Source organism: Polypterus senegalus, chromosome 16 (assembly GCF_016835505.1).
Source record: "Polypterus senegalus isolate Bchr_013 chromosome 16, ASM1683550v1, whole genome shotgun sequence".
Taxonomy (NCBI): domain Eukaryota; kingdom Metazoa; phylum Chordata; class Cladistia; order Polypteriformes; family Polypteridae; genus Polypterus; species Polypterus senegalus.
The window spans coordinates 54970197-54993537 of NC_053169.1; the positions used below are offsets into that span (position 1 = coordinate 54970197).

General features: G+C 41.0%; 1 protein-coding gene across 6 annotated transcripts in view; it reads right to left on the minus strand.

Moving 5' to 3' along the window:
* LOC120516360 (signal-induced proliferation-associated 1-like protein 2) overlaps positions 1-23341 on the minus strand; it is a 282998-nt gene that overhangs the window by 36256 nt on the left and 223401 nt on the right. For all 6 annotated transcript variants that reach the window (XM_039737968.1, XM_039737969.1, XM_039737967.1 and 3 more), the window contains 4 exons: positions 21752-21852; positions 20114-20499; positions 15680-15904; positions 1952-2099 (listed from right to left, as the gene is read on the minus strand). In XM_039737968.1, the coding sequence (XP_039593902.1) occupies positions 1952-2099; positions 15680-15904; positions 20114-20499; positions 21752-21852 (860 nt within the window). The remainder of the gene's footprint in view (positions 1-1951; positions 2100-15679; positions 15905-20113; positions 20500-21751; positions 21853-23341) is intronic.

Consider the following 23341-nt stretch of genomic DNA (forward strand, 5'->3'; position numbering starts at 1 on the left):
TTTCTCCAGGGGTTCTGTACAATGGCTGACCCTGTGCTCTGACCTCAAATTCATACAACAAGGCAATTTGCCCTCAGGGATTAATAATAGCATATTAGATTTGTAGTAAATGTTCACCCTCTGACAGTGATCAATAGAGGCCTAGATTCCTAGAAAATGAAGCATGCCGACGTAGACCCTAAGGATGCTCTCCACCATGCATGCCAGTCAGCGGACCCAGCGCCAACATGGGATAGCTGCTATTACAAAGATGATTCATAAATCACCAACCTTCAAATCTGTTAAAACAATACCCCACAAACTAAGGTCTGATATTTGGGTTAGGACCACTGGTAAAAGAATCACATATCAAAATAATGATCATGGCCATGATCAAACCTTGAAATAGCATGAAATGACACTTCATATTTGCCTATATCACTGATCCCCATTTTTGGAAAGTTTTGTGAAAATGAGAAAAACTTTTACTGCTCATATCCCATTAGGGGGTGAACCCCTGGGGTCGGTCGATGTGGCATTCACAACTTCCAAGTCCTTCTGGTCGTATTTCCTAAAGACACCTATTGGTTTACCCTTCTTCATCATAAGGGTGTAATTTCCTGCACAAGATGTGGTCCAAAAATCGCCTACAAAATGATGGCTTTTCGGGTTTATGTGGCCAAAAATCATATTTGGGGGCTTTCTCATACATATATGCAAATATACATGCATAGATATTAATACATATATGTGCACATGTATGCTACCTGCTAGATAGATTTGTTTTAGATTACATTTTTGTCAACTGTCTGACGAGATGTGCAAACATGGACTTCAATGTATGAACACGTGACAAGAAACTTTACTTGATTTGGGAGGCCAAAACCAATTTGCATCCTTGTCACTCTGAATATTTCTGCCCAGACTCTGTGAGACAACACTAGTGTTAATATACAAGGTCTTGTGATAATGGTACAGATGGATTTAAACGATGAATGCTGAAATCAGGGCTGTGGAGTTGGCAACAGAGTCGGCTACATTTTGGATGATTCGCTGGTTACAGAATTAGGCAAAGACCAGGACTTCTGAAACAATGTGTTCTGGACAGACGAGGCACTGTATTTGATCACAGTACCATATGGTGAAAAACCAGACTATTAGACCAGAAGAATGTGATAAAAATAATAAAGCGTGGTGGTGGAAATGCTATGGTTTTAGGGCCATTTTGCTACATTAAGACCTAGACTGATCACCATCAAAGAATTCTGTAGCTATTCATTCTACCAAGAATAATGTGAGACAATTTGCAAGAAGATTGAAACTCAGTTGGAAGTGAACCTTGCAACAAGATAATGACCCTTAACATACAAGTAAGTCCACCAGAAAATGCCTGAAAAGGAAAGAAACAGAGGGTTTTGGAATGGCTAACTCAGCGCTCAGTTGTGAATGTCATGGACATGTAGATGGGGGGTTTGAAATGGGATGTGTATGCAAGACACCCCTCAAATATTGAAAACTGAAAGAATTCTGCAGGATGGAGTGGGAAAAAAAACTTTCTCCCAGTCAATGTCAGAGATTGGTAGACTGTAATAAGAAATGCCGACTTGAGGGAGCAATACCAGCTTTTAGAGTCTAGGATGGACTTACTTTACTTTACTTATACAGCTGGAAATGGCAACCATCTTCTATAGATACTGTTTAAATGAATATCAAATCTTGAGATGTCCACATATGTGAAAAAAGGAAAAAAAAATCATGGGGGTGTACTTACTTTTTCACAACTGTATTTTGATGTTCAAAACAGAAATTGTGCTAAATTATTTGTCCTATTGGTATCATGGGTTCTTCAAGAACGCATTTTCCTGTCCTTCCTTTCCATAACTGCTGACTTCGTAAAATTACTTTAGAACATGTCTTTGTGTTTCAGTGTAGCTGCTCCTTGCACATAGAAAGAAACATAAAAACAGCTAACCTTTCTGTTGCTTTCATCCACAAGTAGGCTGTCAGGCATCATCAGCTTCAGAAAGTCTTCCTTGGAAAAGGCCAGCGGATGCTTACAGTCTACTATGGTGTCCACTTGTCGACTCGAGGTCGATATATCTGACTCGCCATAAACATTCCTATAAGAAACAAGCAAATATTAAGACCTCGTGAAGAAACACCAAGTTAGAAACTATGAAGAGGTTGGAAGAAAGTGTTTCAATTATGAAGATCCTCCTCCAGAAAAATTCAGGCTTGGAAAAAGATGTTAAGAAACAAACTATAACAGTAGGGGAATCTGCAATATGTTTGTGATCATCAACATGCCACTCTAACCTTAAAAGCATTATAGTGCCCTCCATAATGTTTGGGACAGAGACATTTTTCCTTGATTACCCCCTTTGCTCCACAGTTAAAAATCACAAATCAAATAATTCAGACCCCGAGATTAAAGTGCTCACTGCAGGCTTCCATTTAAGGGGATTTACAGACATTTCAGTCACACCATGTAGTAATGACAACACTTCTTCTACAGGGTCCCTCCATTTCAGGACACCATAATGTTTGTGACACAGCAATGGCAGGTCCATTAAAGCTGTTGTCATATTTAGTTTTTTGTCGCATATTCTCACATGCAATGACTGCTTGAAATCTGAGGTGCTGAGGGTCTTTTCTGGTGATGCTCTGCTAAGCCTCTCATGCAGCCATCATTAACTCCTACTTATTTTGGGGGGCTTGCTTGCTCAATTGGATTTAAATGAAGTGACTGACTTGGCCATTGAAGAACTTTTCATTTTGTATCTTTGAAAAACTCGTGTGTTGCCTCAGCAGTGAGTTTGGCTCATTATCTTATTGGAGGATGAAGTCCTGTCCAGTGAGTTTGGAGACATTTACTGAACTTGAGCAGATCAGCTGTCTCTCCACACCTCAGAATTCATTGTGCCGCTGCCATCAGCAGTTCTATCATGAAGAGAAGTGTGCCAGGACCTGTGGCAGCCATACATTCCCAAGCCATAAAACCCTTCGCACCATGTTTAACAGAGGAGCTGGTCTACATAGGATTTTGGGCAGTTAATTTTGGTCTGCACACTCTGCTCTTGCCATCACTATGATCAGGTTCATCTTTGTCTTTTCTGTCCACAAGACCTTTTCCCAGAATTCTGTAGGCTCTTTGAAGTCCTTTCTTACAAACTGTAATCTGGCCATCCAGCATTAGTGGCTGACATCTTGCAGTGTCTCCTCTGTATTTTTGTTTGTGAAGTCTTCTTCTGATAGTGGTCTCTGACACACACAGACACATTGGCCCCCTGAAGACTGTTTCTGCTCTGTCGGACAGGTGTTTGGGGCTTTTCTTGACCATAGTGAGGAATTTTCTGTCATCAGCAGTGGAGGTCTTCCTTGGCCTACAAGTCCCTTTGTGATTACTGAGCTCATCAGTGTGTTCTTTCTTCTTCATGATATTCCAGACAGTTGATTTGGGTCACCCCAAGATTTTGTTGTTGTCTCCAATGGCTTTATTCTTGTTTTTGAGCCTCATAATGGCTCCTTTCACTGGCACAGATCTTGCCCTCATGTTGAACAATGGCAACTACAGACTCCAAAGGATAGAAGCAAGCCGAGATATCTTATGAAGCAATGAAACCCACCTGAGGAATCACAAACACCTGTGAGGCCAATTGCACCAGACATTATGGTGCCCTGAAATAGGAGTGGTTGACTGGAGAAGAAGTGTTGTCATTTCTACATGCTGTGACTGAAATGTGTGCAAATCCCCTTAAATGAAAGTCGACAATGCGCGCTTGAATCATGATGTCTGAATTGTTTGATTTGAAATTCTTAAACTGTGGAGCAGAGAGGGTCTGGAGTCGTTCATGCTTTAGCTGACAGAAGGCACTGGTTAACTACATATACTGTTTGAGTTGAACCCTTGTTTTTCTGTCACATCACCAAAGGTAGAGTAAATTCACTGTATGACAAACAGCAAAAACGTCAGTTTCAGCCATCACTATCAAGAGGGTGCTACAGGGAACAAGCATATGCAATAAATAGTCTTGGTTCATTTGACATCATTTCTTTTTTTAGCAGCCAGTCAACTGCAGCAGACACACTGAAAGAAAACTCAGTCATAGAAAATTAATTGCTTCTTCACCTTGGGTGAGAAACTTGGGACTCCACCTACAGTAAGTCATTAACCGTTTTACAGGTTTCGCTTGATATGTGTAAGGTGCGCCTGTCATGTGCACTGCAACCACTCCAGCAGAGGTTTCAAAAAGACGGCAGCCTGGGCCTTCCACTCCAGCTGGCTCAGTGCTTCAATTTAACTCTTTGAGGGCTGAATTTCTCTGAACCGCACACAAAGCAATGGTTTCAACATAAAACGTCTGTTGCCATGTGCTGTAGCTGCTGTTGGTGCATGTTCGGCAACTCTGGCGGCCGTGGCATCTCGATGGCCTGCAGGAATGCACGGTGGGTCGGCTGTCTGGCGGACTTCGTACAACCGCTGGGCAGCAATGGCAGTTGCAGTGCGACGCAATATGGTTTGTACCTCTTGTCAACACAGGCGAACACTGCTGTAGGTATATCGGCTACACAAACGTGTTCAACACCACGATCAACTGGGAACTGATCAGCTGATGCTGGTACCTCACTTTTGTTTTTGATGTCCATCTTTTGATCACTTGTATCAAATTCCAAGTCTGACAAGTCAGAGTCCGATTCAGTGATATGTTGTAAAATGTCTATGGAGTATTTAGTCTATCGCCAGATGTCAACGCCATTTTAGAGGATCTTTGCTCTTCCCTACCCATGCAGGGAATCAAGGTTAAATCAACTAAGCTGCTTAAGTTTACTTCTAGCAAAGAGAGTCAAATATAAACGTAAGGGTGATTTTTGTCACAGTTTATAGCTGATTACCATCCTCTACCTCTGAATTTGAATAAAAGTCGACATCAGCCCTAAAAGAGTTAAGTTAACCTCACTTCAGTGCCTAAGAAAACATTAACCCAGTCCTCTAGGAAAAGAACATTCTAGGTGCTAATGTCCACTAGACAAAGCCACACAATGGCTCCCTGCTTTATAATATCAGGGAGTTGAAGTACAGCCAGCACCTGCAGAATATGTTAACAGAATCTAAGGTCATCATCTTGTGATTCATTTGGAATCAAATTTCACCAAGTCCTCTCCATTCTAAGATGATTTATAATTTCCCAGGAGGTCTGTGACATTCTTAAAGGATGAAAGTCATGTCATCAGATTAAACTGGTGGAGATAGTAGGACATTAATATTAAAAAAATGTGTTTCACAAAGAATTACAATGTAGAAGCAGAAACTCGATAAGATAAATGAATTCAAATGTTCAGGCAGAACTGGAAAATCTATTCTCAAATGTACAGTGGCAAGAAAAAGCATGTGGATCCTTTGGAAATACCCACATTCATGCATAAATTTGTCTTAAAATATTTTCTGATCTTCACCTAAGATATAATAATGAACAAGCACAATCTGTTTTAACTAATAACACACAAATTATTGCATCATGATTGTACTTATTGAATTCCTCATTCAAACATGCACAGAGTAGGTTGGAGAAAGCATGAGAACCTGTAGGCTGATGGCTTTAACAAGAACGTAACTGGAGTCAGGAGTTAGCAAACTTGGAATTCAACCAATGAGACGAGAGTGGAGGTGTGGTTTAGAGATATGCTGACCAATTAAAAAAAAAAAAAGACTCAAACATTTTCACTTTGCTATTGACAAGAAACATTTGCTGATCTGGAGAATGCCTGAATGATGATTAACTGTTGTAGCCCTTTGCAGCTTTATGCACAAACAGACCAACGAAGCTCACCAGTCCCATCCACTTAATTCTAAAATAACATCAAGTTGAGTTTTGACGGTCCCTAAAGTCCTACTGTCTACTTGGTCACTTATTCCATGTGACTATAGCTCTGTGTGTATTAAGAAAAACTTCCTAATGTTTGTGTAAAATTTACTTTTAACAAGTTTCCAACTGTGTCCCTGTGGAACTCATTTTAAAGTAACTGACTCGAACCACTCAACTAACTCCTTTCATAATTTTAAACACTTTAATCAGGTCTCCTCTTCATTTCCTTTTGCTTAAACTGTAAAGGCTCAGCTCTTTTAATATTTCTTCATAATTCATCCCCTGAAGCCCTGGAATCATGCTGTCTATCCCACTACTTGGTCACTTACTCCATGTGATTGTAGTTCACTGTGTGATGAAAAACTTGACATTTGTGCAAAATTTACCATAACAAGTTTCCAATTGTGTCCCCATGTTCTTGTTGAGCTCATTTTAAAGTCACAGTCTCAATCCACTGTCTCCTTTTAATCTCTGTTTGCTTAAATTGTAAAGGCTCAGCTCTTTTACTCTTTTCGCAGAACTCATCCCCTGTAGCCCTGGAATCAGCCTCATCACTCTTCTCTGGGCCTTTTCTAGCAATATTAAATTAAATAGTAATAAAAATGAAAAGAATTAAAATAAAATTAATATTCGCATGCTATGTCCTTTTCATAGCCAGTAGAACAAAACTGCACACAGGACTCCAGATGAGGCCTCACCAGTGTGTTATAAAGCTTGAGCAGAACCTCTTGTGACTTGTGCTCCACAAATCAAGGCGCTATATAACCAGACATTCTGTTAGCCTTCTTAATGGCTTCTGAACACTGTCTGCCAGTTGATAGTGTTGAGTCCACTGTGACTCCTAAATCCATCTCTTAAGGTGAATACATACAGAATACAGATGTGTGTGTTTATAACAATACTTTTACATTTATTTTCGTGCAGCATTTTGTCATGCAAGCAAAAACAAAAAATATATTTCTTGCATAGCCCAAAATTACATAAGAGATGCCTCATTGGGCTTTAATAGGCTGTTTTTTGACAGCCCCCCCAAGCCTCGATTCCCTAAGATGACAAGAAAAAACTCCCAAAATCCTTCCTGCACATTTTATCCATCTCCACTGCTCAGCCAAATTTAGATATTTTGGGTATTTATTTATCATGGCCATAAATGTTACTTGGTGTAGAAAAAAGTTAAAGTTCTTGACACAGAAAAGCAAGGGAGACAAATTCCCATGGAAGACTGAGTGTTTACTCAGCATTTCTGCTTAAAAACAGTATGTTGTTTAATTGATAAGGAGTTACGCAAGCATACAAGTCTACTGTATATAGTGAACAACAAGCATTTAAGCACACAAGTTACATGTATCTCATCCATCTTTTGCGTTTAAAGCCATAAGCGGGATGCACCCATCCATTATTACAGCCGCCTTTCCATGCATGGTAGGACATGCTGTGGCAGTTTATTTTATTTCCTTCCTGTCTGTGTAAACTACACCTTAAAGCTCTCTGTAAAGCAACCAACAGCATTATCATCCAGTTTATAAATCTTTCACTGCTCGTGAGATTTTGCTTCTGTATCTGTATCTGCTGGGTGAAGTTTCCTGTTAATCCAAAACAAGCGCGCACAAACAAGACATTAAATATACTGGACCATCATTGTACAGTAGACGGCGTAGCATTTTCTTATATCCCAAAGACTTAAAAACCATGTGAGGCTTTGCTAAACATATGGAGTAATATTCAGGTCTAGAAATAATCACTTTTGTGTGAATGGGATCAGGAATGCTGGTGTGTAATTTGCTAGGTCTTGTGTGAATATTATTCATACACATAAACGAGAATTAGTCTTTGTGGAAAACTGAAAAAAGCATACTACATCTATTAAAATGTATGTAACCTGCTTTTTCCATCAGTGGATTTCAGGGAATAATTTTGGGCGCACACACACCCACACTGACTCGCGACAGTAGAGTTTAGAGACAACAATGAGCCTAACAAGCACGTTTTTAGGAAATGGGAGGTTAAATGGAACCCCCGGGAGAAAACACTCATGGACATGGAAGAATGTGTAAACTCCATAAACACTTAGACTGGAATAACAAGAAAATGATCTCAGTGTGGAAGGAACTAAAAATGGAGATACTGTACAAATTACCGACATTGACAGGCTTATGTCAAATTCCGACCCCCACGAGTTCAGAAAATGCTGAACTGCGTACAGTAAAAGAGGGGGTAATGGGTAATATAAAAATACTTATTCACAGTCTCGTCTCATTTTCACTCAGCGTGTACACCTTGAACTATAAATATAACACCAGATAGTGCCGGTTAAGGCTCATATGGAGCCCTTGACAGTGGGGTGGGACCCATGTCTCATGGTGTCCATAGTGTGGATGGGGAGGAGCAGACAGAAAGGCTTGGAGTTACATAAATGGCACAGCTTGGTGTTCACAGCATGCTACCACTATTACAAGATTTTGGGGTTATTTTCTCTCTTTGTGTCCACAGTGCGGGAAGAGGCAAAGAGGCACCCCATAATATCTATAGTATGCTCTCAGGGTCATTAGTCTTTGAGGTCCCGGATTGGTTTGGGTCCCCTTCAGTGTCCAGAGTACACGCCCTATGAGTTACCCGAACGGAACCCCCAAGTGTCTATAGCACGAACATAATGGAAAGGTGCAGGACATGTCCGTTACTTGAGTTATATAAATGGTGCCCCTCGCTGTTTGGAGTGTGAACTCCTTAACTTTGATAAACAGCCCCCTAGGCGGCTGTCTATGTCACCTAATGGCATTGGACAGGCTCCAACATCAGGTCAGGTAATTTCTTAAAAATTCTCAGCTAATTCTACAGTAATGGGGTGTTTTAATATGGGATAAAACAGAGGAGAGGACTCAGGTGGAGAACTTGGACAATTATCTGCAACCCAGCATCAGCAAAACCAAGGAAAAGGTTATTGACTTTCACCACACCACACCACACCACAGAGCCTCTACGCCCAGTGACTAATCAGGGAGGTGGTACATTGCTACAAGTACTTTTCCACATAAATAATAAGCTGGACTTGTCTAGTAACACTCAGGAACTAGAGAAGAAAGGGCAGAGCAGGCTCTTCTTTCTCAGGAGGTGGTGTTCCTTAACTCTTTCAGGACAGGTGACAACTTCTGTCAAAATTCATGGGTAGAGGGTGGTAATCAGCTGTAAATGGCAACAAAACACACGGTTATATTTTACTTTGACTATTTTTGCTAGAGGTAAGATTAGCTTCCTTGATTTGACCTCTATTTCCTGTGTGTGCATGAGTAACGAAGAGCAAACAACGTCTAAAATGGGATTGACATCTGGCGAGAGACCAAAGTGAATGCACAAAGCGAAATATTCCGCAGATGACGTTTTGCGTATTATTGCTGAATCGGATTCTGACTTGTCAGACTCCAATTTTGATGCACCTGATCGATCCAAGCTGATCGTGGTGCTGAACGCGTTTGTGTAGCTGATGCACCTATGAGAACATTGGCCTGGGGGGACCGCCACTTATTTTGACAAGAGGTACTAATCAGATTGCATTGTACTATGACCACCAACGCCATCCACCTGCTGTGTGAAGACAGCTAGGCAGCCGGCCTGCCGCACATTCCTGCTGCCCCTGTGCAGCTGCTAGAGATGGTAAATAGGCACCGAAAGCAGCCACAGCATGCAGCGGCTGACATCTTTATGTTGACTCATGCGTGAAACCATTGCTTTGTGTTTTTCAGAAAACTGAATTTTTTTGGAAAAAAATATTCAGGCCTCAAAGAGTTAAATGTGGTCAGTGACGTCCTTTACATGTTCTATAGCTCTGTGATGGCCAGTGCGGTTTTCTACACTATAGTGTGCTGGGCAGGTAATATCACTCCAAGAGATACCCACCAGGTCAAACAGCACTTCAAGAGTGGCCCACCAAACTAACTGGCTTATTAAGAAAGCAGGCTCAGTTAAGGGATGCCTTCTGGACCTGCTGGACAAAGTACCGGAGCAGAGAATGAATACAGTGTTAAGAATGCTGCACATCCTTCAGCAGAAGTGTGTCAAGAAAAGCTAAAGGAGCTCCTTCATACCTATGGAAATGGTGTGTGGTTGCACTCTTTTGTGTTTTTAAGGGGGGGGCGGTCATTTTTTGTTTAATTTCTTTTATAAAAAAAACTAAACCGCCTGGAACATACATATTTTCTAAAATAATTAAGAAATCCCTGCCTTTTGTGCAACTTTTCTTCTTAATCATTTGACCAACGTGTAAAGTAGGTTTACATCGGCAATGTAAAATGAAATCTATAAAATATGGTGTCACATTACATGACACTTCCTGCAGTTTGCAGCTGTAGCCATCACTGATATAACCTTAGTGAATCGGAGGCAGTTGGCTCCCGCAAAGCCAGATGCATAATGTCACATGCTCCGTGACTCACTCCAATTAGCCTGCAACTCCCTCCAATTTGATTTGTCGGTAGTCACAGAAGTGGGCTTGTGTGAGCATTAGAATGGACAACCAACGAATGCTCACCTGGATGTTCAATGCATAGAATGCAAGGATGAGGAATAAGGATTGTGTGTGTCTTGGACCTCACAAACAGAGGAGAAGTTTGTTAGTCTGATGTCTCGTGGTTTATGTATCGTGACAGAATGGAAAAAAGAAAAACAGAGAGCAGAGATTGTGGCTGAACTCAGTGTACCTGTAAACCTTTGTACAGCGTTGGCTCCATCAGGCAGCATTGTTATTGGCAGTCACAAGAATTGTGATGAGCACGCTTGAGCTGGAAGGTTGGCACTCTGTCAGTAAATGTGCCATGGGCTGTGATTTCCAATCATATGAACTGACGTGGTCCAGCAACCGCTCTCAGCAAATCTGACATACCCAATGACACATCATTATGCAATGTGAAATCACCTTTACTCATACTTGTTTTCATTCGCTCAAATAAAAACAGTGGTCTGTTTTGGGGTATTAATTTTCCAAAGTGCTAGGTTTTAATCCTTCCCTTTACATTCTGTCTGGAGTTTCCATGTTCTCTCTGTTTCTGCACTTTGATAAACCGAGCCGTGGTTATGTCCTTTCATGGTGTCTTGAACAGAGTTGGCCTCTTGACAGCATTAAACAAAAAGGATGGAAGCCTGTGCATGATGAATTCCTTTTCTTAAGGAAAAAATGGCTTCCCCCAAGTACTCTGCACAAGCGCACCACCATCCTTGGTGACTCATTATTCCTAGATGGCTCCAACAGATGAGAAAACCGAGGTTATTCACTGCTGTAAAAACAAAGCATGCAGACTCAATCACCGGAGTGAGGCTAAATTAACTACACTTACAGTTACCGGCATTGGCCGCTCCTGCATAATGATTTGCACACTCTCCGATGATTACTAATGCGACTCTCTAAACAAACCAATTAGCTTTAGCTATTATTGCATAATTGCATGACTCCTTGATTAGCACAAGTAAGATTAGTCATTTATTACTGAAATTAACTAATTAGAACATATTAAAATGAAAATCTGCTTATTATTGAACACTTGTTTTTTTTAAATATATCATAAACACTGCAATTTCTAAAAAATCAGAAGCAAGAATATTCAATACAGTTTGCAACTTCCAAAACAGATTAAAATAAAGTGTGGAAAGGGAGGATTGTCCATTAAAATACAGAGAAACGCTCAAGGTCAAGGAGTAGCTGAGGTTACTTTTCCTTTCAACTTCTGTACTCTTTAAGAAAATTACAAGCACAAGATTGTCTGATTATCCGAATATAAAATGCTATATCCCAGGCCGAGCCAATAATTGGAGCAGATGGAATCAACAGGTAAAATTATTCTGGGGGTCCTTCCAGCAGTCAGTAGAAGGAATACATCTTTTGTATCAAGCACCTGCCCACCCCTTATTTTAATGCCCTGGTCCCTTATTGATGGTATTGCAGGGAGTGGCTAGAAATAATTAGCACCCTCACAACTACATAGGATCGGAGGAGTTGTCATCAGCAAAACCAAGAAGCAAGTTATTAACTTTCACTGCTCCGCAGAGCCTCTATGGCCAGTCACTATTCAGGGAGTAGGTGTGGAGGTGATGAACTGCCACAATTACTTGGGTGCCCACATAAATAACAACCTGTGGAAGAAACTCAAAATGGAGATACTGTACAAATTGGGAACATTGACAGGCTTATGTCAAATTCCATCACCTCATGTGTTCAGAAAATGCTGATGTGTGGTAACCATCATGCGTACAATAAAAGAAGGGGTAATGGATAATATAAATATACTTATTCACTGTCCTGTTTACTTTTTATTCACTGTGTACACCGTGGATGATAAATATGACATCAAGCAGTGCCGGTCGAAGCTCATATGGAGACCCTGGCAGTGGGGTGGGACATGTGCCCCATGGTGTCCATAGTGTGGATGGAGAGTGGGAGATAAAAAGGTTCAGTGTTACATAAAACGGCACATCCTGGTGTCCACAATATTACAAGATTTCGGGGATTTTCTCTTTTGGTGTCTGCAGTGTTTGGCCTTGAGGTGTCAAAGAGGCACTCCTCAATGTCTATAGCATGATTTCAGTGTCATTAGACTTTGAGATCCGTTGGGTCCCCCTCAGTGTCCAGAGTAAACGCCCTTTGAGTTACCAAAATGGCACACCTATATGTTGTGACAGACGACCTTTGGCCCCTGCTAGGCTAGGAGGCCGATATACAGGAAACACCATGGGAACAGATGTGCACAGGACAGTGCCTCCCATGGAGCGCTAGACAGCAGCCACAGATTCCCACAGGGCTTCTTGGGACTTGGAGATTGGGACAGCTCTGTTGGGTTCTGTGGGGGCAGCCAGGGTGAGCTGCAGATCCCTACATTGGGCTTCCACCACACCTGGGAGTGATTCTTGATCTGACTAACAAACCATCTGGAGCACTCCAAGGAGCCACCTGGAGCACTCCAAGGAGCCACCTCACTTCACTTGGGAAGCCAGAGTGGGGAGGAAGAGGGACGAAGCTTGCCAGTGGAGGACTGGAAATGGAAAGGAGAGGAAGAAGAAAGAGAAAGGAAAAGAAGGTGCTACGTGCCATTCATGGTACTGTGCTGTTTGGGGAACAAAAGATAAGTGTTTCCCCTGGAAAATAGAACGTGCGTGTTGGAAAGACTTGGGCCTAGAGTCTGTCTGTGTAAGGGTTGGGCGGCTGGGGCACCCCCTGGTGGCCACAATGTGTAACAGAAAGGTGCAGGACATGTCCAGCACGTGAGTTACATAAATGGTGCCCCTCGCTATTTGGAGTGTGTGCTCTTTAACTTTGATAAATGGCCTCCTAGGTGGCTGCCTATGTCACCTAATGGTATCTGACCGGCTCCAACACCAGGTCAGGTCATTTGTAAAAATTCTCAGCTAATTCTACAGTAATGGGGTGTATTAATGGGAGATGAGACAGAGGAGAGGAGTCCGGTGGAGAACTTTTGAGAAATGTCTGCAAGTTAGCATGAATTTAATATTATAATTATAATAACTGTTAAGGATGAAACTGTGCCAAACACCTAAGAAAACAGGCCTCTTATTTCTACCATGCATTGTGAGCCATACATAGCTCCCAAGGCAATGCCATTGCTGTTTGGCAAGTCACTAAAGCGCAGCAAAAGCAATTATACCCCATTATCTTACGCTGAAGTGGGGCATATCATCCACAAGGCAACTGTTAACTGCTGCCACCTTGAATTTTAATTGGTAATAGTGTGCTTTTTTTCCTTTTTTGGCACTACCATTTCAACAGTTCTGAGATTTAATTTGTTTAAGCTATGAATTCCACTCTGTTCTCGACTTTAATCTTCTTAAATCTCATTCATTCAGACTAAAAAGGTTAATGGTCAAGGAAAGGCAGCAAAATAGTTTAGTGGTTTGCTCCGTTGCCTCTTGGATCCAGCATTCTGGATTCAAATCTCAAATCTGAATACACCGTCAAAAATATTAGCCATTTTTTTTATAAATCTGAGAGTGCTGAAACCAAATCTGGCAACAGAATTGCTTTAACATGGTGTTTCCAAAACTATGGGTTGCTTGATGCCGAGTAGAGAATCACAATAGTATGGATTGGGAAAGGGTTGCAGACAGTTTCTGTTGTGATGGGTTGCTATGGGCACAGGGGAACTTGCCATCCCCAAACTGACAATTGGCCCTAAATCTCCATGGGTAACAACAATCTGCAACAAACCTCCCCGGGGAACCAAGGGGCAACAATCAATGGCGATACTCCAAGGGGAACCACCCCGGGACGGCAATTGATGGCGATTCTCCCAGGGGAACCAAAGGACGACAATCGATGGTGATTCTCCAAGAGGGATGAATATGCTGGATGATGCTCCACAGAGATGGCGGGTCACAAAGACACTTGAGCTCACTGTACACATTCTACACATAAGCTCACTATGAGCCCATCTAGTACCGTGATTTGGGTGCTTTTGTAGCTTAAAAATATCCACTTGAACTACTAATCAGTGTGCAAAAGTATTTAAGAATGCTAAAGCTTTTACTCCTGATGGCTCTACTCACTGTGGTGGCACCCAAGGGAAAGACTGCATGTCATCAATCTTTCTTTCATGAAACTTTATATGAGGGTAAATCAAAAAGTAAAAGCAATTTGAAAATTATGCAGTAACACCGACTGATAGAAGCTGACGCAATACAAAATGCTTACACATTTTTCAATTCCTTTTACATCACAGAGTAAACACATTATGGGCCAATCAGATAAACCTCCTTTGCAAGATCCTCCCATAACATTGTAAATAAATGGCTTCTTGGAAGCACCTGTAGTCTCATTAAGTGTTATGGGAAAAATAAGACTGGAGCACAAGATCATATAATAGGGAAGAAAATGAGATCATCTTTCACACAGAACAGTGCGGAAAATGATCAAGTTATAAGACAGCATTTTTCAGGCATTCATTTCTTGAATTAAATTGACAGTAAATCATGATGACAATGTCCTTGGCAGCCTTAACCACTGCTGGATACATGGTCACCCAGGGAAAAAAAATTCAATGAAATTTCTAACACCAAAATGACAGCTGCATATGTAGTTATTTCTTTCTTTCTATTTTTTTTTTTTTTTTATAAAACTCATTCATCCAATTTCTCCCAAAGGCCAAAAACCTATTCCTGCAGCACCTGACACAAGGTAGGAGATATCCAGGGATGAGACGTCAGCCCACCGCAGGGCTCACTCACGCACACGGACACGGACACAAACAGCTGTCCACTTCGGAACAACATAGAGCAGTCAGCTCATGTAAACTGCACAGTTTTAGGACGTGGGATGCAATCAGAGTGCAAGGCGAAGATGTGACAGTGACTAGGCCTGAGCAGAACTCATTTTCATTTATACTTCGGAGTAAAATTCCTTTAAGATATGTCACCTAAAGTGACAGAACCTCTGGGTATCCTTCTATCAAATACTTCATTACAATATACAGTACAGTACATAATATTCATATACATAATATATATTCACACACATTTTATATATATATAATTTTCATATACATAAAATATACATAACAGTCAAGTGAAATCACAAAATACTTTGATTCCATCAGTTTGTAAACGGTTTCATAGCCTTGGAACAACTTCTGCATATTCGCTCATTAAAAGAGACTAAACGCTAGAGAGCTTTATAAAAACGATAGTACAAAACAATTACTCCAGCCAAACAAACCATCAGGTAAATACAACGATAAAATTTCAAATGGTATATTACACCAAAGATTATTTAAAGGCACACATATATTTATGACTGTATCACTGTTATTATTAAAAACCTTTTGTTCAGTTTAATTTTAACCTACCTTCCACATTCGGCAATGTTAAGTTCTTCAGGCGGTGGGCTACCTTCACTTTTCTTCCAGCCAATCAAATACTTGCCAACAGCATTCTGCCGAATAAAAACCCTTGGGTCTGCACCAATGATTTGCTGTCCAGTGTTCTGAGAAACTATGTATACTTTAGATGTATCCAGGGAGCTGCTGTTCTTCATACTCCGTGAAGAGGGACTTCCAGAGTGATGTGAGCCACTGAAGGAGAAAAGCGCAAGTGCACATGTTTTAGTTATTTCTCATTTGGTATTTTATACTCGTTTATATATATATAAACCCATGTGAAAAAAGAAAGTAACCCTCTTACAGTTCTATAGTTTTACATGTCAGGACTTTTTTTTTTTTAGGCCCACTAAGGTTCAGATGATTTTTTTTTATTATGTCCTGATATGCAAACCTTTAGAATTGAAAGAGGATGCACTTTATAAAATACACAGTAATGTGAAAAATATACACACACATATCTATCTCTATACATATATACAGGTATATCTACATATCTATCTATACTTATATAGATATGTATCTAAAATCCAAAGTCTGTCTGTATGTACGCCTGCCTGCTTTTCACGAGATAATTACTTAATGGATTTAGATCTGGTTGTTTCCCTATAATTTTCTTGAATGTTAGTTGATTTTGTGGCTTCTCTCATTGCACTATCATAGCTCGCTTGCGGTACCGATTTATTTGCGTGAATCCGAGACAGAGGCTGCGGACTGAGGGTTTGCAGGGCCCTTCACTCTCACGCGCCAACCTCCATTCCAGTCGCTCTACCTCTCGTGACATATTGGAGTGTACCTTGCCACCTCTTAGCTAGCGATACCCGTTTGTTTATTAATTTTTAAACTGTGTCCTCTTTCACTACTACATGGGTGGAGCCGCAGGGGACAGCTAGTATAATATACGATGCATATATGGTGTGCAAAGAAACACCTCGGGGGGTCTTGTCTGCAAGTTTCTTTGTTTTTATTAATTGTTATCTATTATCGATCATCCATATTGCGCTAATGACAGTAGTCGCTGCTCTGGCGTTGTGTGTTTGAAGTTGTTCTTAGGAATGGTGCACCTGTTGGTGTAGCAGAACACAGTGACGTATATTGATTGATTCTACTCCTGGACAATTTAAATAAGCATATGCAAATATATGTATATTTTCAGTTTACAAATAAACTCCCAAAAGGAAATGAAGCAAATGTAATAAATCAACTTTATGGGAAACCCAGTAAATCCAATTCAGGGTCATAAGGGCCAGCAGCAGTGGGTGTGCCAGTCCATTGCAGGGTCCAATCACGCAAACACCCACAGTTACACTTAGCCCACCTGTCTTTGTGGATGTGTAATGAAAACCCAAACAGACCCCAAAGAGGTTGGGTTGATGTCCCAAACCTCAAATGTACAATGACATGGAGAGGGATTCAAAGTCAAACGGTGGATTTAAGAGGCCGCAGTGCTGCTCACTACACACAAGTGCTGCCTATACTAAAATAAAGACTTCATTATCTAAAGGTCAAGGTGCCACACGGTGTAATCCTTCTCTCTTCCGATTAAAGATGGTCATTAAGGCACACAACTTGGTATGAACTGCTCTTTCCTGCAGTATGCCAACCACCTCAAGGCACCATTCCCTCAGAGGCTGCATCTGCTAAGTACGTCAGCATAACATTTTAAAGTCTGCATGTGTTAAAGTCAAGACCTTTTCTACAATTAAAACCGAATGTCACGTAATGTCATGCATATGGATCGAGAAGCAGATTAAGCTTTTACAAACTCGGATCGACCTCCCAATTGTGTTACCTGCTGGATTCCTGTATGAAATCTCTCCCGACAACACCTTAACATTAAAGCACGAGGAACGTTTTATCTGTTGAGCTACCATTTTATGAGAATTACACAGATGGTTTCTAAAACTTAAGAGGTTTTCCACTGCCTTCAGGGCGCTTTGTGGTGCTTACTTGCTACTTTTCATGTACATTTTGAATGATCTTATTGCTGACAGCAGACTTCATACATCCTTATATCGATGTGCAGATTACAGGTGACACTTTATATTTCACAAATTTGAATCTCATCCATATATCTCCAACCAGCATAAAGCTACGCAACATGCACAGATGAATGCAGTGAACACATAAGGAGTACTGAACGACTCCATTTTGGACAACTCACAGATTTGAACACTGAGGTGGATGTGTGTGTAAATAAGCACAGTACTGCATTCTTTTTCACAATGAATTTTAACTTGCAAGTACGTGGGCCATTTCTTCCAAACTTTGGATATTTTTGGTATTTTGCTTTGTAATCGTCGTCAGTTTGTATATATGGCCAAGCATATATCATATCTAGAGCAACCCTGAGAGCAAAAGTCCAAGTTCTTGAGATCAGAAAGCAAGGAGAAGTAATTCCTAATAAAAGACAGAGTGTTTACTCAAAATGTTGTGTACAAGGAAGCATTTTCTGCTTAAAAAGTTATTTAATTCAATAAGGAGTTGTGTTAAGCATACAAATATATGCAAAACAAACATTGAGGCCCACAACTTACGCATATATACTGTACATACAGAAGTAGCATGTACGAGTCAAGTTGTTTATTTTCTCCTCCTTCGTTCGTGTTTACCGCTGTAAGCGGCGTGTACCGGTCCAATGTTACAGGCGGCAGGACGTGCTGTTATGGCTACTTTCTATTATTTGAGTCCAATGGAGGATTAGTGTTTAAACTAGAAGAGGACATCATGGCTTTAAGGTAAATGTAAAAAGCATACTGATGGTAGTCTCTATTATATGATAAGGATGCAATCTTACTAATAATGTACATGAATATCAGAAAGGTGAGTCTTGTCAGCTTTGTATGCATTGTTAAAACATTGGCTTCTGTTGGTTTAACTTTTCCTACTTATTGCAATAAAGACAGGAAAACACTGCAGTGCTTGGTTCTTAAAATGATACGACAAATGTGACGCACGTGCTGTACTCTGCCTTCTCCCTGGTCCAGTTAAGTAAAGCTTTGGTCACTCAGGTGTTAAAACACACCACGTAGGGGCGGAGGTTGTGTCGACGACTAGCATTTAAGACAAGGGTGTCAGAGTCAGAGCGACTGTGGAGACACGTTTTTCTTCCAGGCACTTTAGTAATTTATAACTAACTAGCCACGGTACCTGTCCAAGACAAGTACTAGAGTAATTTTAAAATATTTTCTCTCTCTTCCCCTATATACGTATACCTTTGGTATTCGCATTTGTATGAACGTCTCTTCACCGATGCGCCCTCTATCGAGCGTGTTCCCATAATTATTTTCAAGGCCTCTTTCTCACCTCCAGTCTGGGGTTATACTGTACTTGCCATCTTTGAAGGCGACTCTCTAAGTGTTGTGGGTCCCGCACTTGCACTTCCTCTATCCAAACTGACCAATCACACCAAAGCCAAACTGACCAATCGCATTCTTCTGAGGGACAGGGTACACAGACCTTAGTTTTCCATTATATTGTAGACCAGTAACGACGCAGTGCCCAATAATGTGCAGTGAATACACTTCACTTGAGCATTCCTAGTTTTCCGACTCTTTCTCTGTACGTTTAACATTCGTTTGCTCAGAAGTTGATGTGCTTGCTGCTTCCTGAGCAGCTCTTCTTTTCTCCACCCTAACGGACTGCTTCTTCTCTTCTTTCGTCTGTAGCTTTTCACGCTAAAACTGATTAAGTCAGTGTTTGTGTTGCAATTACTTAGTACATTTCCTTTCATTTTTTACTTAAGCTGGCACTTAAGTCTTCAATCTGCCTCAAGAATGATTTAAGATATGAAGAGACGGGGAAGTGACGGTGAAGATGGTAGGGATCAGAACGGCGCCTGTACACATGGGCCGCACAGCCGCCCTTCTGGCCACTGCCGAGAGTTGATTCTATAATAAAATAAAAATAAAAAGTGGAATAACCTTGGACGTCAATCATCCCCCTGAAAGCAGAAATCATGTGGTATATGTGTACCAAATTTCAGGTACAAACAGTTTGTGAGCTACAGGGGATTGAAAACCCTGGACAAAAAAAACGGACAGCCATGGTAGTGTATTATATAAGAAGATAAACTGTGGTTGTGAATGGAACAGACCTCTTTTGCCTTCATTTTAACTGACTTGCTTTGTAAGATTCAAAAACTCTTAATTGTTTTTTTTGTTCAACTAGCTGCCAAACATTAATGTTAAGTGCGTGTGGGTTATCATGTCAAACAATGGCAGACTTGAATAAATAAGTAACTAACCTAAAAAAAAGAGAGTTCCAGAGGTGACTGTTAATATTAAAAGAGTTTATTGCCAACTCTACATGTTTTTAAAATTAACTGCTGGCTTTGTGAAAAAACTGATCCATGCCCAAAATGAGGCAGAACATTCCATGGTGCAGAAGGCCATCACTGCCTACCTGGAGTGTGACGAAATTTCACTGAGGTCTCCGGTACTTCCGTCAGTGTTGTGGCTGGACGTGATGGCCGACGTGTAGTTTTGAATTGCATACAATTTGGCCGATTCCTCTTCAGGCCCAACATCCTGTTGGTCAGCCCACTGTATCATCTGCTCGGCCCGGCTCTGCAGAATGGACCTGCTGCTTGACAGCTGCACAACACTGGCAGGCATGCACGGCGTGGTGTCAATTCCGCTGTCTGTAGAGGCACCCTTAATGTACGTTAACCCGAGCATTTCTGGATCCATGAGGTCTCCAGAGCCAAAGTGCTTGTCGTCACTGTTGCTCGATGCATTGCTGGACAATGTGTTGCTGCTGGAATGGCTCGAACAGTTTTTATCACCATTCTGAAAAATAAATCCATTAAAACATAAGTTAGAGCTGAAAAAAGAAAACATGACCACCTAAATAATAATAAACAGAAAAACAAAAATTTTAAATAACAAAGCTGCTAAAACATTGGAATAACTGATGGAACTTTCTTCTGGTGGATGGCACGGTGGTACAGTGGTAGTGCAGCAAATTCTCACATCCTGGGTCCTCCTTACGTGGAGTTTGCATGCTGTCCCCCAAGTCTGCAGTTTCCTCCCACTGTCCAAAGCCATGCAGGTTAGGTGGATTGGTGATACTAAATTGGCCCTACTGTGTGTGTTTTCGCCCTGCGATAGACTGCCACCCTGTCCAGAGTTTGTTCTTGCCTTGTGCCCCATTTATGGATGGGATGGGCTGGAGAAACTGCTCCCCTGCGACCCTGTTCAGGACTAAGCGGGTTAGAAAATGACTGACTGACTTTCCTGTTATCATAAATGTTTTGTCTTGTACTACCAATAGTTTAGGGTGTTCATAATTTCAACTCGTGCCAGCTAATGGCACACAGCCTACTAATATTTTATTATATACTACACTTTATGCAGGTAAATGGATTACGAAAACCAGATTGAATTAAAAGAAGAACAGCCTTAACTGGAACAGCCACAGTAGTTGGCCTAACAGCAGATGGCAGCACATAGGTGACCATTGGTGTTTTAGTTTGGCCAGGCCGGGTCATTTGAGATGGGATGAAAACAAAGCCTTTTACACATTCTGTTTGTAAATTTAGGACATGTGAGGACAAGATAGCTGCATGTTGCACAGTGTAGACAAAATGGCACCATGGAGATTTATTAGACTTCAGGGATAAGGAGTGGGACCGCGAAGCATGTGTTTGCAAGTATAATTCTCACAAGACGCTTCAACTCCCTGTCTTTGTGTAACCAAAAAAAAAAAGAAATAAATGTAAGGCAAATGTGTGTTGGGACTATGAAACATAATACGTGAAATAAAGACTAGCTTTCTGAATTGCCTTTTCACATCAATACAAATTTCAGGAGACGTTTTAATGCACAATAAACCTCATTTCAGATAAGACATAAGAGACCATTCACTCCATCAAGCTAGTTTGTTGAGCTAAAAGTTAAGCTGTGCCAATGACAGTGAGCATACAGAATGAAGACAAAGTCCTCGTGGGACATGAACCCGGGGCTCTCTAATGCCAGGCAGCATTGCAAGCTTTGTGCCACCGTGCCATCAATACAGTTATGAACATTAATGGATGCTCACATGTGTGAGTTTGTTTGGAGAGTCCTTGCCCCCATTCTCCTTTGGTCCTCGGTCTTTCAAAGAGTTCAGTATCTTGGTAGAAGGGATGTGCCACTTGCCTTCTGTAATAAAAAAAAAAAACACAGAAGTCAGAGAGCGTCATGATTTTCACCCTTTCTGAAATTGAACATATTGACAATTAATGGGCTACTCAAGTCGCCATGAAAAAAGGGCATCTACTAAATAATAACACTTCTACACAATATAGGAGTACACGCGACTTGTAACATTAAAGAAAAGAAAAAAAAAAAGGAACATCATGCATATAAATGAAAAACGAAATGCAGCTTGACGCCTAGCAATAAGGTTAAGCATGCCAGACTCAGCAGAAGGGATGGTGTAGTCAGTTATCAATATAATACAATGCATAGCCTTCCTTATTATGCCTCAGAATTAAGGGATTTTAAGCAGTGTGCAAAATACCCCACGGTAATCAGGGGGTCCTATTATTGTACAATATGGCCGAGTTCTGAAATCTTAACCTAGCACTGTAGAATACACAATAAACGAGCAATGACAATGCCATCAGTTAGTATGTTAAGTAGACAAATGACGGCATACATGGATAAGCTCTCTACAGACAAAAAGCTGGGTCACCTTGTACTTCTGACCAGCATCACACAGAGCACATGAATGTTTATATGATGGATGTAAAGGACCACCACTGTCCTGCTCTAATTCCTTACTCCGGCGCACTCTGTTTAAGCTGTTTACTGATCCAAGATTCCTCCCATCAACCTCTGCACACTCCAGCTGACTGCTGGGAAACTTCTCTGATTCCCAAAGGGATCAGTTTGAAGACTTTTAATGGGTCACCAAATAAAGTGAGAGTCTTACTGGCAGGAGTAACAGAGAACCTTTGGAGGGTATACGAGATGAGGAGTACTGAGACAGTTCAGGAGAGAGATGGCACTACCCACTCGCCAGTGATGTCCTTTGCCATGACACTTCCTCTACTGAGAGGGTTGCTCCCTTCCCCTTATGTAAAAACAAACTAGTTTAAACAATGCTTTTATTTATATTGTAGTAACCAGAAGATGTTCAGGGTTGTTGTTTTAACTACTCTAATGCTCAGGGTGACTTTGACACGTGGTGAGTTATCTTGGTTGACAGGCGCAGTAGAAGCGCGAGTTAGTTGACTGCTCACAGGCTTGGTGTATGGACATATGCTAAAAGTGCTCCGTACTCTGAGCTAGAGCAACGACCTGTTAAGCAGCATCTGTTTCATGAAATTGAATACAATTGTACAGCTGAATACTACTGGATGATTAATAGTTAATTATTAATGGCTTCTTGATGGATATCTTTGTCGTGAACCAGTTTTTACTCACACCACATGGAAAAGTACGAAAATATTGGGTAGGTCTAATTAGACACAGGGCAGTCTACCTTCCCCATCCCCAAAAGGTGGCCTTAGAGTTTCATGAACACAAGCTAAAATACCTAAAAGAGAAATAAGAAATGAATATGAAAATACTGGAGGTTGAATAGAACAGGAAGATGGAGGAATACGACGGAACAGATATGAATTTGCTTCCACGTGGCAGTGGC